At 39.5% G+C, this 19,000-nt stretch overlaps 3 protein-coding genes across 5 annotated transcripts; 1 reads left to right on the top strand and 2 right to left on the bottom strand.

Moving 5' to 3' along the window:
- On the bottom strand, positions 1-1,813 carry LOC135677784 (UDP-glucose 6-dehydrogenase 4-like). 2 transcript variants are annotated; one of them, XM_065190177.1, is made up of 2 exons: positions 1,763-1,813; positions 1-1,461 (listed from the first exon to the last, which is right to left on the bottom strand). In XM_065190177.1, the coding sequence occupies exon 2, from the start codon at positions 1,441-1,443 to the stop codon at positions 1-3; it is 1,443 nt and encodes a 480-aa protein (XP_065046249.1). In that variant the 5' UTR covers positions 1,444-1,461; positions 1,763-1,813. The 2 variants fall into 2 exon arrangements, with proteins under 2 accessions (XP_065046249.1, XP_065046250.1); XM_065190178.1 differs by lacking the exon at positions 1,763-1,813 and adding an exon at positions 1,560-1,664.
- Positions 1,814-3,861: 2,048 nt separating this feature from the next.
- Positions 3,862-6,496, bottom strand: LOC135677783 (nuclear transport factor 2B-like). Its single transcript, XM_065190176.1, has 2 exons — positions 6,148-6,496; positions 3,862-4,198 (listed from the first exon to the last, which is right to left on the bottom strand). The coding sequence occupies exons 1-2, from the start codon at positions 6,442-6,444 to the stop codon at positions 4,124-4,126; spliced, it is 372 nt and encodes a 123-aa protein (XP_065046248.1). The 5' UTR covers positions 6,445-6,496; the 3' UTR covers positions 3,862-4,123.
- Positions 6,497-10,013: 3,517 nt separating this feature from the next.
- On the top strand, positions 10,014-12,951 carry LOC103988920 (ACT domain-containing protein ACR6). 2 transcript variants are annotated; one of them, XM_018827237.2, is made up of 8 exons: positions 10,014-10,330; positions 10,412-10,487; positions 10,891-10,936; positions 11,069-11,183; positions 11,294-11,361; positions 11,508-12,092; positions 12,186-12,290; positions 12,361-12,951. In XM_018827237.2, the coding sequence occupies exons 4-8, from the start codon at positions 11,177-11,179 to the stop codon at positions 12,703-12,705; spliced, it is 1,110 nt and encodes a 369-aa protein (XP_018682782.2). In that variant the 5' UTR covers positions 10,014-10,330; positions 10,412-10,487; positions 10,891-10,936; positions 11,069-11,176; the 3' UTR covers positions 12,706-12,951. The 2 variants fall into 2 exon arrangements, with proteins under 2 accessions (XP_018682782.2, XP_009405884.2); XM_009407609.3 differs by lacking the exon at positions 10,412-10,487 and having other exon boundaries at positions 10,015-10,330.
- Positions 12,952-19,000: the final 6,049 nt, after the last annotated feature.

The following is a 19,000-nucleotide window of genomic DNA, read 5'->3' as shown; positions in this document are numbered from 1 at the left end:
TTAGACCACAGCAGGCATGTCTTTAAGCCATGGATCCAGTGGCTTGCCGATGGAGAAGACGATGAAGCCAATCTCCCTTAGTTTCTGCGGGTCGATCACGTTGCGCCCGTCGAAGATGAACGCCGGCTTCTGCATGTTCTCGTAGATCTTCACGTAGTCCAGCTTCCTGAACTCGTCCCACTCGGTCAAGATGCAGACGCCGTGCGCCCCCTTGGTAGCCTCGTACGCGTCCCAGGTGACGGTCACCTGCTTCACCGCCGTCGGGCTCGTAGGCTGCAGGTGCACCGGGTGGTCCCAGTCGAACTTCTTCAGCGCCAGGTCGCGCTGGATCTGCTCCTCGCTCACCTGCGGGTCGTAGATGCTGATCTTGGCCTTGTCGCCCAGCAGCCCCTTGCAGACGTCGATGGCCGGCGTCTCCCTCGTGTCGCCAGTGTCCTTCTTGAACGCGAATCCCAGCACCGCGATCTTCTTCTCCGACACGGTGTTGAACATGGAGGAGACGACTCGGTTCACGAAGCGGCTCTTCTGGTAGTCGTTCACTTTGATCACGTCCTTCCAGTAGCTGGCCACCTCGGGGAGGCCATTGCACTCGCAGATGTACACCAGGCTGAGAATGTCCTTCTGGAAGCAGGAGCCACCGAAGCCGACGCTGGCGCTCAAGAACTTAGGTCCGATCCTGGTGTCCTTCCCCACGGAGTATGCCACCTCGGCCACGTCCGCCCCGGTGGCTTCGCAGAGCGCTGATATCGCGTTCACCGACGAGATCCGCTGCGCCAGGAACGCGTTGGCGGCCAGCTTGGAGAGCTCGGCGGACCACAGATTGGTCGTGATGATCCTGTCCTCCGGGACCCAGTTGGCGTACACCTGCTTCAGCGCTTGCACCGCCTTCTTCCCCTCCGGCGTCTCGCGACCGCCGATGAGAACCCGGTCGGGGTTGAACAGGTCCTGGATAGCCGTTCCCTCCGCGAGGAACTCCGGGTTGGACAGGATCTGGAAGTTGATCCCTTTGCTGTTGTGGATCAAGATCTTCTCTATCGCCTCGGCGGTCTTGACGGGGACGGTGGACTTCTCGACTACGATCTTGTCGGACTTGGCGACGTCGGCTATCATGCGAGCTGCGCTCTCCCAGTAGGTGAGGTCGGCGGCCATGCCGGCGCCGAGGCCGCGGGTCTTCGTAGGCGTGTTGACCGACACGAAGACGATGTCGGCCTGGCCGATGTGCTTCTCGATCTCTGTGCTGAAGAAGAGGTTGCGCCCCCTGCATTTCTTCACCACGTCGTCAAGGCCTGGTTCGTAGATGGGGAGCTGGTCGCTGTTCCATGCCGCGATGCGAGCTACCGAGATATCGACAACCACCACCTCAACCGAGGGGCACTTCAGCGCGATGACGGCCATGGTTGGCCCGCCGACGTAACCCGCTCCGAGGCAGCAGATCTTCACCATCTTTAGCTTTTGCGCAGTCTGAAATCATCATACGATCGAGCGTAAAACAAAGGAAACATTAGAAGACAGTATAAGATCAAACACACCACACCTCTCAACAATTATAGATTCAGTACATGACAATAAAAGAATCCAAATCTGAGAAGAACCAAATCCTTGCAGAAACAACAGCTAAAAAGATGAGAAGAGCAACAGGGAAAAGATCAATATTTGTGTGGGCATCTTATTAGTCCGAGATCTCTTTGTCTTCCTTAGATTCCCTCCATCTAAAGTTGGCTGGATAAAAGAGGTGAAATTTTCATCAAAATAATAGAACTACCTTTTTTGTGAAGGGAGGAGTGCAAGAATCAAACACCTTTTAAATTGGAGGAAATGTCTAAGTAGCATCCAGTAAAATGTTAAGCTGGAGTTATAGGTAGTGATGCTGAACGCTGAGGACGCGGTCCATGGAACCTACAATTGAGGAAGACCCATTCCATTGCCGAAGTTATACACCTCCACCACATCAAAGATCTGCAGGATGTATAACTAGGAGTAATCAACGGAGTAAATTGAATCAGATCCTTGAAACGCCAGTTCTTGTGATCTCATGTTTAGATTTACTTCTTGTGATCTTATTTGTAATAAGCTGTAGAAGAAGGCACCTAAGGAGAAGCAGGAACACGGTCAAGCAAAAAGATGCTGTATCATCCATCTACAAGCACGTGCTAATGCAACCATGGTATTTGTGATTATGATGGACTTGAGTCGCGTTATGAAGCAGCGCGCCAATAAGATACCGTTGGATTGTAACGAACCGATATGATACATTATAACGGTCGTTATTTGGGATGAAGGGAACAAACGAATTGAAGGTTCGGGCGCTTCTCTGCCCTCCCGGATCGTGATGGCGAACAGAAGCTTCGTCGGGCTCGCCGGCCAGTGGCGCCTCCCGCTCCCTTCATCCCCTTGTTCGAGCGATCCGCCTCCACGGAGGTCGTCCGGTCCAAGGTAAAGCTCCTGGACGACCCCAATCCCCGATTCCTCCGCTACGCCTCCCCACACCCCGCCACCGCGGGCCACACGCCCATTCTCCCCGCCCCCCGAATCATAACCCTCCCCAATGGCCTTCGTGTCGCCACTGAGTCCTCCCTCGCTACACGCACCGCCACCGTCGGCGTCAGGACCGACGCCGGGACCACGCATTTCCTAGAGCACATGATCTTCAAGGGCACCGTGAGACCGCACGATGCGGCAGTTGGAGGACGAGATCGAGAACATGAGTGGCTACCTCGACGCTTACATCTCCAGGGAGTAGACCGCGTACTACGCGCCAAGGTGCTGGATAAGGATGCGCCCAAGGCTCTCAAGATCCTTGCCGATATTATCCAAAATTCCAGCTTGACGAGGGGCAGTTCAGCCGGAAGAAGAATGCCTTTCTTTTCGAGATGGAAGAGGTAAGCATTCTTCACTGCTCTGTAATTCTATAAAGGATTTGTTTTGTGTTTGTTCGCTTGTTTAAATTTGAATCTTTGATGCAAGTAGAGTTGGATGTGTGTGTGTGTGTGTGTGTGTGTGTCTGTATATATATATAATGGAAGGATAGCATTTTGTGACATCTTGCTGTAGACCAGTATAAATACGAGCTGATCTGGTGGGATACTTGGCTAAGGTACAGTAAGGGAAATATCATAGAATTATGCAGCCACATAGAAAGAAAATTGTGTGTTTCATAAGCAACAAATGAACCCTCACACTGACTAAGAGTGGGATTAGAACACTTGCCCTAATTCTATCAATTATGTACCACATGTTTCTTAAGTGCATCAGAAAAGTTGATACCATTGACATGGTATATTACTCACAGGTTATGTGTGCATGCAAAGATGGAGAAATGTCAGAGTACTACCATCAAATGTGCAAATTAACTAGATGGTTGACCTTTTTAGACCATCTCGATTGTGCTTGTATTTTTAGTTGCTCAAGCACGGTTGATGCTGGACTGGTCAACACCTTAAGGGTTAGCTGATGCTGCAGGTCTGTCAACATGATATCAGTTTATGATCTATGATCCTTAAGAGATACTGTTTTAAGTTAAAATACGACATGAATAACATAATTATGAAATAATATAATATATCATAAAATACAACAAATGATATTGATATAGATTTAAGCTGGTCGCATGCAGTCTAACACAAAACTTGAATTCAGGTGCCAGGCTTGGGTTGAGAAGTCTACATCTGGAGTTCTTCTGGGATTAGGGTTACAACCATAGAGCATAAATCATATCCTTCTTATTCGTTCATACAAAGGTTTCCAATTTCAAGTGACAAAAAAAGGGCATCATGATAGCAAGATGAGAGAAACACAATAGCATCACCAACACAAAAAATGCCATACTATGAACTTAAAAGCATTTTCTAGTCACACAATCCAAGAGTACAATAACTGACCCACAACAAAAGCCACACAATCTACCTCCTCCAAAAGGGAGTGAAGGATGTGTAGAAAGCAGTCAAAAATTCATTTCTAATGATTTAGAAGAAAAGGTTCAACCCTTGATGAGAAACCCCACAAAACCAAACAATATGGATGATAACAATCTTCTTTCCTATGACAACAATGGTGGTTTACATAGAACAGGTTTCTCTCCTATCATCCGTTTCACCACACCTTGGATGGTTTGGATAATATCTCATCAGGCATAGTTTAGACGGAATATGTCATTCAGCACGTAGAAGCTCCCTTGAGGTGTTGGCATCAGATGGAACATCTACAAAAATGAGTTAAGGCCACAATCAGTAACAACTCACTGATTAAGAAACATGAAAAAGGGCAAAAAGAGAAGAAGAATAATTGTGACCTTAATAAACGATTCTTGTTCTATTTATAATAAAAAATGAAGAGAAAAAGACAAAAATAACAATGATGTATCCATCAGTTGAAGAGATGGTATTAACACTGCCTTTGTCCTCTCATGACTGTGATATACTTCATCTAGCAATGCTTATAATAATACAGAAATATTATTTTATAACTGTATGCAGTCCAACGGAAAGTAACCAAGTCTGCTCCTACTAGGTACCCAAGCAAACACACACACAACAGTTTAAGACAGCAGCACACCCAACAGAAGAGAACAGATATGTGCAATTTACAAAATTCACATTAAGTAGCTAAAGAAATTGATGTTGCTATGTACATTTTCCATTGGCCTCATGAGACATTAAATTATAAATTATCCCCATCAACAGTTAACTCTGAATTAAAAAAATGAAATCGCCAATCTTTTTTATCGACATCCCACCATGTGTTGGCTTAGGCAATCCAGCGAAACATCAAGGTCGATAAACATAGATCCTAAACACACAGATGCAAGCATCTAAGGACTGATTATGAATATTATGCAAACATTATTTGTGCATTTAACAACTACTATAAATCAATGTGAAGTGTGTTCTAAACAGATAATGTCTCACAAATGTGTGCATTTTCTATGGATATACAACTTTCAAAGGAACTCTGACAGAAAATATGTTAGGCCAAAAAAGAAATGAATGTTAATAATATGTTTGTTGAAGGCAAAGCTCACAAGACAGATTTTGCCTTCATATAAAATTTAAAAAAAATCAACTTTAATGTGCTGCTGAGACCTTATGGACATACTGCCAGGAATGGGAAACAGGTGCTAAACAGTCAATCTATCATCATTGATTGTGGAAAAAAAGGTGTAAGCAGCCATTGCACGTACGTTTTGTACATAAAGCTTCCGAGAAACGGACGATCAAATCTCGCAGTCTGGTAACTCTAAACACTTAAACTTTTTTATTCTTTTTTAAAAAGTAAAAAACTACCTGCAAAAATAGTAAATTTAGCTTTGCAAGTAGTACCATGTTGTCCAGATTGTCCAACTACAAAGTTGAAGAAATTATCTATTTAAGAGAGAATTATCAAACTTTTGTTCCATGTGCTTCCATTACACAATCTCTGTGTTTTAAGTGTTCGCTACTTGCCAATCAAATGTAACCTCAATAAGAAAATCCAACCAAGATTTTGCGATGACCGATGGAAGATAATTCAAATAGGTTAAGAGCAGAACCTAGCTTGTAAATGTTGGAAAAACACATAATTTAACGTCAGGCAATTCGTTGAATAAATAGTTATGCAACCATATCTCATACGTAGTTAGCCACTTCATAGTGGAGAAAATCTTCATGTACAACCACTCCAATCAAGTGTACAGGGTGTATCCAGAACATGTTTATAGGATCATGAGCAAATGTGATCTCGTAACCAAGCATCTTAGTATTCATTGCCAAACCCTTCAACCAACTAAATCACATCTGATCCTAATACGAACTATTTGTTTCTGTATGAGATTTTTATCAGCATTAGTAAGTCAAAGAAAGGATATTTGCATATAGATCCTTTCTTTGACCCAACTTGGTCATTACTTGTCAAGATCAGTCAATGCTCTTCTACTTGTGGAAGACCACAAACTCACGACAGGAAAAAGGAAGGAAGAAGAAGGGAAAAAAAGTTGATTTGGCAACCTTACGCGGATCAGGTTGAAGAGATAAAGACGAATCCTAGATCAGATCATCTTCATCGATCAACCTCTAACTCATGAACACGTTTTACCAACATTAGATGCATTCATTCATCTAGGTCAAGATATCTAAAAGAAGAAACGAAAAGAGGGGCAGAGAAGAGAGAGAATACCTGGCTGAATTTGAGGGAATGCTGCTCGCCGCCGAGCTGGAGGGAGCCGCTGACGAAGACGAGAATGCCGCCGGTAGGGCCGGATGGCTGGCAGTCGATGGTGGAGATGGCGTGGGCGCACTGCTGGAGGGGGAGGGAGGTGAGCTCGGCGGCAATGGCGGCCGCCCCCTGGATCTTGGCGCCCTCGAAGGTGAGCATGGAGCCGTCCTGGTAAAGCCTGCCGAGCGCCGCCCGGTTGCTGTCGAACGTCTGGTAGTAGTGGTCCACAAACGCCTTCGCTACCCCGTCCTGATCCATCGTTGCCGCGAAAGATCAAACCCTTCCTTGATTCTATGAACAAGAGAGACAGAGAGAGAGAGAGAGAGCGCGAGGTGATCATATATAGAGATGAAGCGGGAGGAAGAGAATGCGTATGAATCACGCCAAGGCCCGCGCGGCCCGTCAAGATTAGGGATGATGGTGATGGATGAAATATTGACGACGATCCAAAGCCCATCAAATCCGTTGGATTAAAGCATTTTATTAATTAAATATTTAACGTATAATAATAATTAGAATGAATTTAAAATAGATTTTGGTGCTTTCTTTTCGTCAGCCATCTCAGTGGTGTTAGATACGATTCATTGCACGCAGTCGAGTTCATTTATTGCACGAAAACATTGTGTGCGGGAGATCTAATGAGCAGATGACGGAGAGTATATCATCATGGAGATGGCATTTTGACAAACACTTTGCCACAAGTTGAGGGTAGAGAATGTCTGTATCTTATATCCTACTTTTGCCTATATTGTCTCATTGTCTCATTTCATGCGAGAACATAAGGCACCTATATCTCGTATTCTTCTTATGGATGCATCTAACAATATTCATCAAATGATTATGTCAGATTCAATTTCTTATGGATGAAAAAGACTCACAAAAGTTTATTTTATATAATGTTTGATTTACAACCATAATTATAAAATATTAAATGATATAAGAGGGGATTATTTCTTTTGATGCTATATTGACATATCATGTACGTGATCTCAATTGTGGACACTATTAATAACTAGACATATGCATCGTATGCATTTAGTATGTGTGTGTGAATTGAGTTAAAAGAATAAAGATGTCTCTATGGTACATTCACATTGACATGCATATATATTATCAATAAACAAGACATTTCATTAGAAATTAAAACCCAAGGATAATATGACATGTTTATTGATTCGAACTCAAGCACAAAAATTCATATGATAAAATTATCCTTAAATCATCATCAAATTACATACAAAGATCATCATGGTCCCCATTAATTCAAAAGATGATGGGTATTTGACACCATGTAGGGTAGGGTTGTTCATGATCCACATAAGGTCACCATGGTCAGATTTAGTACATGTGGATTGAGTCAATTTTTTTAGTTGTTCACATAGGGTTTTCATGGACCACTTTGTTGCCCAATACACATTGATAGTATCCCTTCTAGTAATATAGTTCCATTCACATCCACTCTAGTAATATACTTATAGTGTTGCCTAATATAGTAGCCCAATACATATAGTTCCCTTCTAGTAATATTATACTTTGGGTTTATATAGTGTTGCCTAATTAAAAGGTGTTCCCAAGTCAAACCATCCTTTTTTATGTTGATTGATGATCAAGATTGTGGGACCATGCATGATCTTGACACAAATAGTTAGGTCTTAGCACTAAAAATTATGGATTTTGTATCACCTCCAAACAATTGATAATATATCATCTTGAACTACTGATAGTGATTTAGCTTTCTCAAAATATGTATTTTCTCTGATCGACTAACCTAAAAAAATCGATTGAAAATTTTTTATACAAGAAGTCCAATATTATTCAAGTTGTTTAATGGATCAAGCATTCATTAGAATCAATAAAAAAAAAGCCTTTTTCTGTTTTAAGATTTCCCAACAAAAGGGCAGAAGAACACACATACATTCAATACAATAATATCAGAGTACTAATTAAACAGCATATCTTGAATGGTCAACTAATTGGGATTAAGGGGAATACAACTATCATGATCTAAACAGCATGTCTTTTGATGGTTAAGCTGAGAGAAGAAATCCATATTATCTTTGACATGCTTTTCAATTGGGAATCTCTTTCACATTGATATGGGTCCAATGTTAGGCAAGTAAGTAAGTGCATCATGCAGTAGTGAAGTGGTGGAATACAACTGAGAGACCCAACTCTCAAATTCCAAATACAAGTTATTGTGTCTACATCAGCAGTTCATTCTGAAAAATAATATACCAATATAATAAATAAATAAATTATTCATAAGGTAATTTTTTGTAAATTTGAAGTATGACTTAATTGAGGCACATAAATGATTATTCAAATTAGTTTTTCTATTCCATCAAACATTAATATTACTCTTATTATGATTAATATAATTATAACTCTTAAAGAGGATCTTGATTTCTTTGTCTTCTTATCTTATCGATTTTAAAGATCCTTGGATCCATTGAACACCATCTCTATGAATAATAATTCATAAGAATCATTTGATGAATATTTAATGATATTTTGAATGATGCATCATAACACATTGCAGATGATCCAAGAATACCATCACTACTTGATATAGAATTATATATATAATATATCACCAAGCTAACCCTAAAATATTCTTCTTGAAAGCCCCATTCTTCTTCCCCATTTTGTTTTTGTCTATTCCTTACCCAATTATTCTAAGAAGCAAGAATTGAGCTGTTTAAGCTACTTGGAATCCTATCCAATACATGAATGTTTCACTAAATTCACAATGTTTGTCCATTACTTGCTATTCCTTCCTCCTGTGATCTCCACCAATACATCAAAAATAAAATAACACTAATAAAAATCTCTTTAATTAGAACCTGTGGTCCTTATAAAGCTCTTTAATTAGAACCTGTGGTCCGTATCGAGTCACTTGTGGTTGGCGGAGAGAGAGAGAGAGAGAGAGAGAGAGAGAGAGAGAGAGAAAAGCTTCTCATCTTCATTTGAACCACCTTGAAATGCGTGCAGATATCACTGGGGCCCATGGTGAGTCTATCCGAATATATTTCGGTGTGCCGAGGATGAGGTGGTACTGATGCGATAGTGACAGCAATGGTGATGATGCTGGTGATATGGGATAAGAGGATAGGGTAAGAAGTTTGAAGAGCTAATTTATCAAAAATTCCGCTAATTATGATTTAAAATAACTTTGTGACATGTTATCGATAATTATCACTGTATCACATACATATAATAATTTTAATTTATGACATTAATCCTCTTTACGTACGTATTGGATATGATTAGTGACCAACTAATAAACGGTCACACTTACATCCCCTCTTTCGATTGTTAATACCTTTTTTATGATTACATCACTCGAAAATTGTTAAAAGTTGTTTTTGTTTGTCCTAATCATTGCATCATGGGATTAATGGTTTGTGTGACGTGCCAACTCCAATTTCTTGATGGTGTGGTTGATGGTCGCCTTTCCCCCACAAGAAAAGTGGTGATGTGGAGAGTTTTATGATCATAAGATTCTAGTAGTTGGGGCAATACCTCTGATCCCTAAATGCCGGTGGAAATATCTTCTGATTCCTAACATTATCCTCCTCGAAGGCAACCTTAGAGTGGTGGTGGTATTGCTCGAGTGGTCCTTAGAGTGGCCACAAAGGTTCCATCCGCAGTCGGGGAAAGCAACGGTGACGACTTACGATGGAGAAGAAGCAACATCTGATGGACCTTCATCAACCAACACTTTTTGTTCCAGCACATGATCTCTTATACAAAAGAAGAGATCTTTTCCCTTTCCCACGTAGCATTGTTGATGCCGTGGTCTTTTCCCATTGCGGCGGCGGCTGCGGTTGCGGCACCAACGTACACCAAATGGGTGTAAATATTACCGGAACCCCCTCCTCAGTTACACCAAACAGTTTCTGTATCCAATCAACAAGTGAAACGTCACTCAACTTTATCCACCTCCACCCTCCCTTCCTCTGCCAATCTATAAATCTAAAATCGAAGTAGGAGCGGAGCAGGGAGTCTCTCCCACTTTTGGACGCGGTCTACTCCTTTGGGCTTGCGATACAGAGAGCTGTTGAAGGATGACGGGGAGCTGTCAGGTGGTGGATGTGGATGATGATGAGTATGCCAAGCTCGTCAGGAGGATGAACCCACCAAGGTAGCAGCGTGCTGTGCCAACTCTTTCTCCTTCTTCTTCTCTTTTAGTGGTGCTTGAGCTGGGTCTCTCTGTGTTGGTCAGAGGTGTAGGTTGCTGTCTTCTGAGCTTTTGAGTAGGGTTTATCATTTGTAGTTTGATGCTCATCCGAGATTCAAAGGTTGGTTCTCTCGTGTTACATGGGCTGGCACCTGTGGATTAAGATATGCGGCTGAAATCTTCCATTGTCTGACTTGTTGCTTTTTTCCTCTTATAATTTGTCCAATCATGTACAGTTTACTTGGATTCATTTTGAATGTTCTGAATGGGATTAGATGCTTCCTTTTCCCTTTTTTAGCATTGAATCGAGTACGAGCACTTTTAATAAGTAATCATTTTACATCTTTGTTTGCTTTGTATCTTTCTCTGGATCTTGTGCTCAATTTTACTGACTTGTGATTAGAAATATCCTCGGTTTGGTGCTTTACATCTCCCTTCCCATCACCAGTTTCATTTCTTTCCAACACTAAATAATTCATTAATCGCTTTCTCTCTCAAAATTACAAGTAATTTTTTGGGTGCAGGGTCGTGATAGATAATGATGCCTGTGATCACGCTACTGTTATTCGGGTAAGCATGAGCTTTTTCTCGAGAGATTTATGCTGAATTCAGCCATGCTTCAAGAACATTTGTTCTTCTTCTGTGACTGCACGAGTAGTCTGTAGGCTCATTTCTGATATCTGCTGTCTCCCCTTCTTTTAGGTGGATAGTGTTAACAAGCATGGGATTCTGCTAGAGGTGGTTCAAGTCCTCACTGATCTGAACCTTGTAATCACGAAGGCTTATATTTCTTCGGATGGAAGTTGGTTTATGGATGGTAAGATCTCGCAGTGCCTATGAATCGAAATAAACAGAAACAGATTGCAAGACTGCAATCCTCGGTGGTAATTCCTGTGCTGAATTCTTCACTTTCTTTCATGGTTTCAGTATTTAATGTGACCGATAGAGATGGGAATAAAATATGGGACGAAGAGATCATCTCTTACATACAAAAGGTAACCATAATCTTTACTTGTTCTAGCTTTTAATTGGCCGGTTCATCATTCTGGTTTGCCTTAGCTTTTGTTCCCACCTATGAACTCAAGAACTTTTAATTCTTCATCGCAATCTGATGTTTTTGTCTGTCTGGGTATTTCTGCAGTCCTTAGGATCGGATGCTTGCTTCTTCCCCAAACTCAGGAGTTCAGCTGGTGTGATGCCATCGAATGAGCACACCTTCGTCGAGCTGACTGGCACAGACAGGCCCGGCTTGCTATCTGAAATATGTGCTGTGCTTGCAAACAGCAAGTGTAATGTGGTGAAAGCTGAGTTATGGACTCACAACGCCAGGGTTGCAGCGGTGGTTCGTGTCACCGATGAGTCGACCAGGAGAGCAGTTGAGGACCCCGAGAAACTCTCCATGATCAAAGAGCTCCTCTGCAATGTTCTCAAGGGCTCGAGGACCGCGAGTATGACGGTCTCAATGGGACACACTCACACCGAGAGGAGGTTGCATCAGATGATGTTCAGCAATCGAGACTACGAGAGAATTGGTGCGACACAAGGAGACGATAAATCATGGCCTCAGGTTGCTGTGATGGACTGCTCCGAGAAGGATTATTCTGTAGTCATCATGAGGTCGAAAGACCGACCGAAGCTTCTCTTTGATACTCTTTGCACGCTCACAGATATGCAATATGTTGTGCATCATGGCACGGTTGACTCAGGAGAGGAAGAAGCTTATCAGGTAGTGATACTTAGTTCTCTCCGAGTCATTCACCTCGATGCAATCCGTGCCATTTGATGCATTCTGAGCTTTTTGGTGCCAATCCAATCTCAGGAATACTACATCAGACATGTTGACGGGCACCCCATAAGTTCAGAGGCCGAACGACAACGTGTGATCGATTGCCTCGAGGCAGCCATCGAGAGAAGAGCTACAGAGGTATCACCTACTTCCAATCCCTTTGTCGTCGGCATTTTTCTCACCAGTATCATTGTTTGGTCAAGTTCAGGGATTGGAGTTGGTGCTGAGGACAGAAGACAGAATCGGATTGCTTTCGGATATTACAAGGATATTCCGAGAAAATGGCTTGACAATTACAAGGGCAGAAATTTCGACTGAGGATGGAAAGGCATTTGACACTTTCTTTCTTTCAGAGATGTCGGGCAATCCTGTGGAAGCCAAGACAATAGATTCAATAAGTAGGCAGCTCGGGCACATGATTGTGAGGTTGAAGCAGAATCCTCTTCTTGCTTCAAAGTCTCCTGAAGTTGCCGGTGCTGCCGGTTTCCTCTTTGGGAATCTCTTCAAGGCTTCCTTTCAGAGCTTTTGGCTGGTTGGATCCTCCTACTCATGATGATTCATGATAGATATGACACCAAACAAAATTCCAAATGGTTAGCCGATACAAGAAACTTTGGCACAGCACCACCACCCTCCTGTGGAGAGTTCCAGTTCGCCCTCGAAACTTGGATATGGATCCAGGAACCAAACTGTATGCTGAAGTTGATGAAAGGATGTGTTTGATTTGCCTCTGTAAATAGACACTATTTAGGCTGTAAAGAACATGTACAGATAAAGATGTACAGAAATTTATGATGTCCGATGCTGCTCTTACTGTGCCTGTGGCTTCATTTAGGTAATTTACACTGTCACTAAGCATTCAAAGGGCTCAGTCACATGTAATAAATACAATCCTAATAACAAAGTGAAGAAACTGTATTGACTTGACTAGAAAGCATATCTGCAGGTCATGTCTGTGAATCTTGTGATGCATCATGATATACTGTGGACAGGAAAACTGAGTCTCAAGAAATTGCAGGACCTCAAACTAGATGAGATTTCTATGGAACTTTGGACATCATCCAGTAAAACTTTCATTTTATGAACTTTCTTCTTCTTCCAATAAATTCAAATAAATTACAACAAAGTAGCCTTCTCCTGTGTCTGCTGGATGCAAATCTCATGAAAGACTGGGATTTGGAGAGTTGCATCTTCTTCACAAAACTAGTGTTCTTCTTCTTCTTCAGTATTTACTTGTTAAATTGCATGCTTTAGGCTTCTTTTTGTGATCTCAATTAGATAAGTAACACCCAAACCTTTTTCCACTTCTTACATGAATTAAACTGAGGTATTACAACATCTCGGTTTAATATATCTGACTAGCGATAATCCTTTCTTATTCGGATTCGAGTTCTTTACTATATCCAAATAATAGACAGGGATGAGAACAGACTCAATTATAAGTTTAAACCACTGATGTAAAATCCTTAAGCCTAAGACTCATCAAGCTTTACAAACCAACTCAAATTTTCTTCCACATATACCTGAATGTGACCAAACATCCAGTGTTGACTAGACAAACAAGATGGAGTAGGCCTAATGCATGATGAGATTCTCATGCCTTCACAGTGACACCACATCCACCATAACAAGTCAACCAGTCCTCGGTCCTATTTCTAAATGCTGGACAATGAGGCACACCAAAAAAGATTCCCACATTCACAACAGAGAATTGGGAAAGCAGATGAAAAAGATGAAGTGGAAAGCTTCCACAAAGCTTGCCAACTTAAAAGCCATAAAGCATCATACAGCCTCTGAATGAGCAATAAATTACTCTATCTGGAATCAACTGCAGAGTTTTGCTCACTTTGAATTATCTTATTGATTAGCTGTCAAGAATGTTGCATGGAAAGATTGGGGAAACATGTAAAGGAAAATAAAGAATTCTATCATGATTGTCTCAGACTTGTAAAGCTTAATTTATTTAAGAGGCTAATAATATCTGATGTCAAAACAATAGATGAAGTAATGATTTTAAAATAGAAATACAAAATTATCAAACATGATTTGATACATTATGTCTCCATTCTCAGAGTGAATTATTAGCATCGTTTTTATCGTGAATCTGATGTAGAAAAATTGAGAGCTTGCCTATCGTTTTTAAAATGGTTGGCACGTCGCAAATGAGAATTAGATTCTCTTGACTTTTCCGAACTGGATCCTCCTTCAGATCATGCCCCTCTGGGTGTCTTCTCACAACTCGAAGGAGTCCTACAAAATCTACACCAAAGGTGAGGCATGTTGAGTAAGATTCCTTCGACGCTTAAGTCAATAGTACATCAAGACTCGTGGATTCATTGGGGGGAGTTAGTGGTCACCATTTGTGTACTTGGAGTGGCCTCCTTTTTACACAAATCAAAGCTATGAACGTCTAAAGAATATTCTTATTATTAGATATCATGCCGATGAAACATATTTAGATGGAGCTTTGTCATTCCATGCACTGAGCTGTGATTTGCTGACTGAGCTCCATGGGTCCACTTTTGTTTGACCATCAATTCTAATCATATCATAACCTTAAATTCTTCACTAAAATAAATAAAAATATAAGGAAGAGCATATTCTCTGGAGCTTATCAAAACAAGTCCAAATCTCCTTAAAACATGAAGATATATAGAGGATTTATGAATAATCAACCTTTAATTCTTAGTCTTCAAGCAACACATGTTTTAGGTTAAGATATATAAAAATATTTACTAACCCAGTTAAAGTTGTGGATCACATCACTTGCGTTAGGTAGATTCCATCACTTGCGTTAGAGGAACTTCTCATAGCAGGAAGTGATTATTCAAGGAAGACTTCATGCTGTAATCTGTGGGCTACAAAAAGTGTCAGAGAGTGGCTGCCATCACCTCCTACTCCCATCTGTTTTCTCTCTTCCTCTTGTTTCTTGTGTGATCATGAAAATGCACAGATGTTAGCATTTGGGTTGTCATTCTACAAGGAAATAAAATAAAATAAACTCACAAATTCATGTTTTCCCAAAAGAGCGAAAAAAAAAAAAACAAATCTATATTGTTCTCAAACAATAGATAAATGAACTTTCTGCAAATTGATTTGGGTGTCTTAGATCGCCCAATATGTGATATTTAGCAACTTCTTATGCATGCAAATTTTAGTTATGTTACTGAGAAAAGAAGTATGCAATAGAGCTAGCTTGCACCAAATTCACAAAGATTATAAGATAGAACAACTTTTATTTCCATGATTCGGTGAAAAAACTTGGAAATGAGGTATTTGATAGGTAGATTTCTGTTTTAACTATTTGTAGTGCTAAGGATCACTTTCAATGACAAGTTGTACATGAACACTTGCTAGTATATATATATATATAAATTTGAAGAAAATATTTTTATCTTCAAACTATCACATGGAATGTGCCATGAAAAGCCCACAAAAGTGACGTCATAAGTCAACTGTGTAAGTATACAATTATAATAAAAAATTAATATCAATATTGAAATAATAAATATTGTAGGAAGTTGTGTATACCGCACCTTGGATGTTGTCTAACACACTATCGATCTGTTAACTAATTGAATGAAGTAACATCATAAATCTACAAAAGTAGAAAGTAGCTAGACACTTCTCCTCTATGGAATATGGATTTATTGGAAGATAAGAGAAGATATCTCTATTATTTTATAATGAGTAATTCCCTATTAAGTCTTATCATTAAATAGGTGATAGCAAAAGATCTAAAAAAAAGATAATTAGAAAACCCGCTTGCATGAAGGTTAACTCATAAGATTTCCAAACATAAGTTGATTTCTATTCTCTTGGTCAATAATTTTAACCAATCCAATTAGATCTTTAATATGTTATTTTAAATTAATTGAGTCGTATAATCTAATATTCTCTCACTTGGCTCATTAACTAATAATTTTACCTGATTAAATTCTAAAATTTTTGAAAAATATTTTATATGTCATCATAAATTTTAGAAAATAAACTAATATATATAATAACATAGATAATTAACTTTAATAATATAAGTAAAAACTATCAATTATAATATCAACTCACACATCACAATATGTTCTTTAAATACCTTAGACTAAGGTATTGGTGAATGGATCAATAATTAATATAATAAAACTCAGGTTTTTAATTGACATTAGTTATTTTTAGACTTTTTATTTAACCACTAGATATTTTATCTTGATTGGAATTACTAAAGTGATTATCTTATTAGAGAAGCAAACTACTATAGTGTTATGATAAAATATTTTCAACGACTTGAGATAAAATTTTACAACTACAAAATTTGATTAGGACTTCAAAGTATGTCACGAAATCAGTTATAATAATTTAATAATATAATAATATAATAATATAGTATATTATATTTTATAAATAAATTATCCCTCCAACTAACATAAATATAAGTTTTGAAATGAACTTCCTATTATCCAGATAATTCTTAGGTTTATCATTTGAATATCTTATGATTTCATATTGATATGATGTCATTTATATGAGTATATAATCATTTATCACTTACAAATATCTTATTTTTTATAATATTTTAATATTTTAATCCAATATAACTCTAATAGCTATCCAACTTTTTTGTTTTGAGTTTAACTATGCATGAATATTATTCATTTAATTATTTGCTAACTCATTTTTATAATAGATTGAATTTTTTATTTTTGATTATAGGTAAAATATTTATTGATGAAAACTACATACTAAATCTTTCGATCAATATACTATTTTTGAAATAGTGCTATCAATCATTCATATATATATATATATATATCCTTAAACAACATGAGTTATCTCATTCCTCAAATATTTATTGATTTCTTCCACCACGCATGATGATGTGATCCTTTACGGCAACATCCGTGTTACATGGCCATCCTCATCAAGCCAACGGTCTCGCTAACTGCGCATCGCATCTGTGCACCGCCATCCGTGCGACATTGTGAGGCGACGCCCGCCCAACATTGCGACTGCCACATCAGTTTTTGTCACCGCCAATGGTGCTGCGCCGATGACGCTTCGTCATCGTCGGTTGGAGCATATCAATACTGCCAGAACTCACAACCTCCGGCCAATGCCTTTGTCGCCCTCGACAGTGGCCAAACTTCGCGCCCAAAGACCCTGCTCCGCGAGCCATGCAGCCACCGGTAACCCCATCAACTTGGTCACGACCCACATCAGCGCTACGACGGCACCATTAACCACTAACCACGATCGTGCGACCCACTTTCGCGACCAGTGTATGCAGCGATCTTTCTTTCCTAATGTTGGAATTAAACTTGTTCAAATGTCATAAAGAGGTTCATTGCATCAAGAGGGAGATTCATTACATCAAGAAGAAAAAATAGATTGAAAGTATATAGAAGAATAAGTCAAATTGGTTATTGGTTCTTGAAAAGGTTTCTTGAAAGAGTATGATTCATCTTGAATACAATTAATATAACATATCTTTGGAGACTATATAAACCCCATATGTTGGGTCATGAGTGTGATAGAGTTTCTGAAATTGTAAAAGTGTTTTTCTTGAGAGAAATATAGAAGATTGAAAGCTTATCATACTCTTCCTCTATTTGATATCTCTATCCTCTCTTCCTATCAAGATCAACATTTGGTATCAGAGTATAGGTTAAGCTATGACTTCTTCCTCAAGTGTCATCCAACTCCAGATCCCCAGATTGACAAAAGAAAATTATGACATATGGTGCATCCAAATGAAGGTTCTTCTAGGCTCCCAAGATGTATGGGAGTTTGTAGAAGATGGATTTGCTGAACCAAGTCCAGCAGAAGAAGGAGCAATGAATGTAGAAGGAAGAAAACAACTCAAAGAAAGAAGGAAGAAGGAGAAAAAGGCTTTGTTCACAATCTACCAAGGCCTTGATGATACAATGTTCGAGATCATCGCTCCAGCAAATACTTCAAAGGAGGCTTGGGAAATGCTTCAAAAAGCATTCGGTGGTGTTGATAAGGTAAAGAAACTTCGTCTATAAGTTTTACGAGCCGAGTTTGAAAAACTACAACAAGGTACTTCTGAAACCATTTCTGATTACTTCTCAAAAATCATTTCTATTGTTCATCAAATGAGACGAAATGGTGAACAAGTAAATGATCAGAGAGTAATAGAAAAAATATTGAGATCTCTAGATCCAAAATTTGATTTTATTGCTGTTGCGATTGAAGAATCTAAAGATTTGGAAAAAATGTCTTTAGAAGAACTTATGGGTTCCCTTCAAGTTCATGAACAAAGGATTACAAAAAGAGGAGAAGACAAAACTATAGAGCAAGCATTACAAACGAAACTTACTCTTGAAAATAAACGAGAATCAAATTCTTAAAGAGGAAGAGGACGAGGACAAAGAGGAAGGGGCAGAAATCAGACCAATCAAGAATCTCCAAACAGTGAAGATGTTGGAGAAAATTATAGCCAAAGAGGCCGAGGTTATGGTCGAGGACGTGGCCGAGGCCGTGGACGTGGCAGAAACTCTAAAAGGTCTGAAATACAATGCTATGTTTGTAAAAGGTATGGACATTACTCTTATGAATGTTATTATAATCCTAACAATCAAGGTGATAAGGCAAATTTTGTTGAGGAAGAAAAGAAGGAAAATTAAGTTTTGCTAATGAGTTATGAAAATTTGAAAAATGATCAGTCTATGACATGGTATCTAGATACAGGAGCCTCAAATCATATGTGTGGCATCAAAGAGCTATTTTCAGAAATAGATACAAGTTATTCCGGAAATATTACATTTGGTGATTTGTCTCAAAGACCAGTAAGAGGCAAAGGTAAAATTCTCCTTGAACTTAATAATGGCAAGGAA

The sequence above is a fragment of the Musa acuminata genome, chromosome BXJ1-6 (genome assembly GCF_036884655.1).
Source record: "Musa acuminata AAA Group cultivar baxijiao chromosome BXJ1-6, Cavendish_Baxijiao_AAA, whole genome shotgun sequence".
Classification (NCBI taxonomy): domain Eukaryota; kingdom Viridiplantae; phylum Streptophyta; class Magnoliopsida; order Zingiberales; family Musaceae; genus Musa; species Musa acuminata.
Note: the sequence above shows the minus strand (reverse complement) of the source record. Positions and strands in the feature narration are given on the sequence as shown.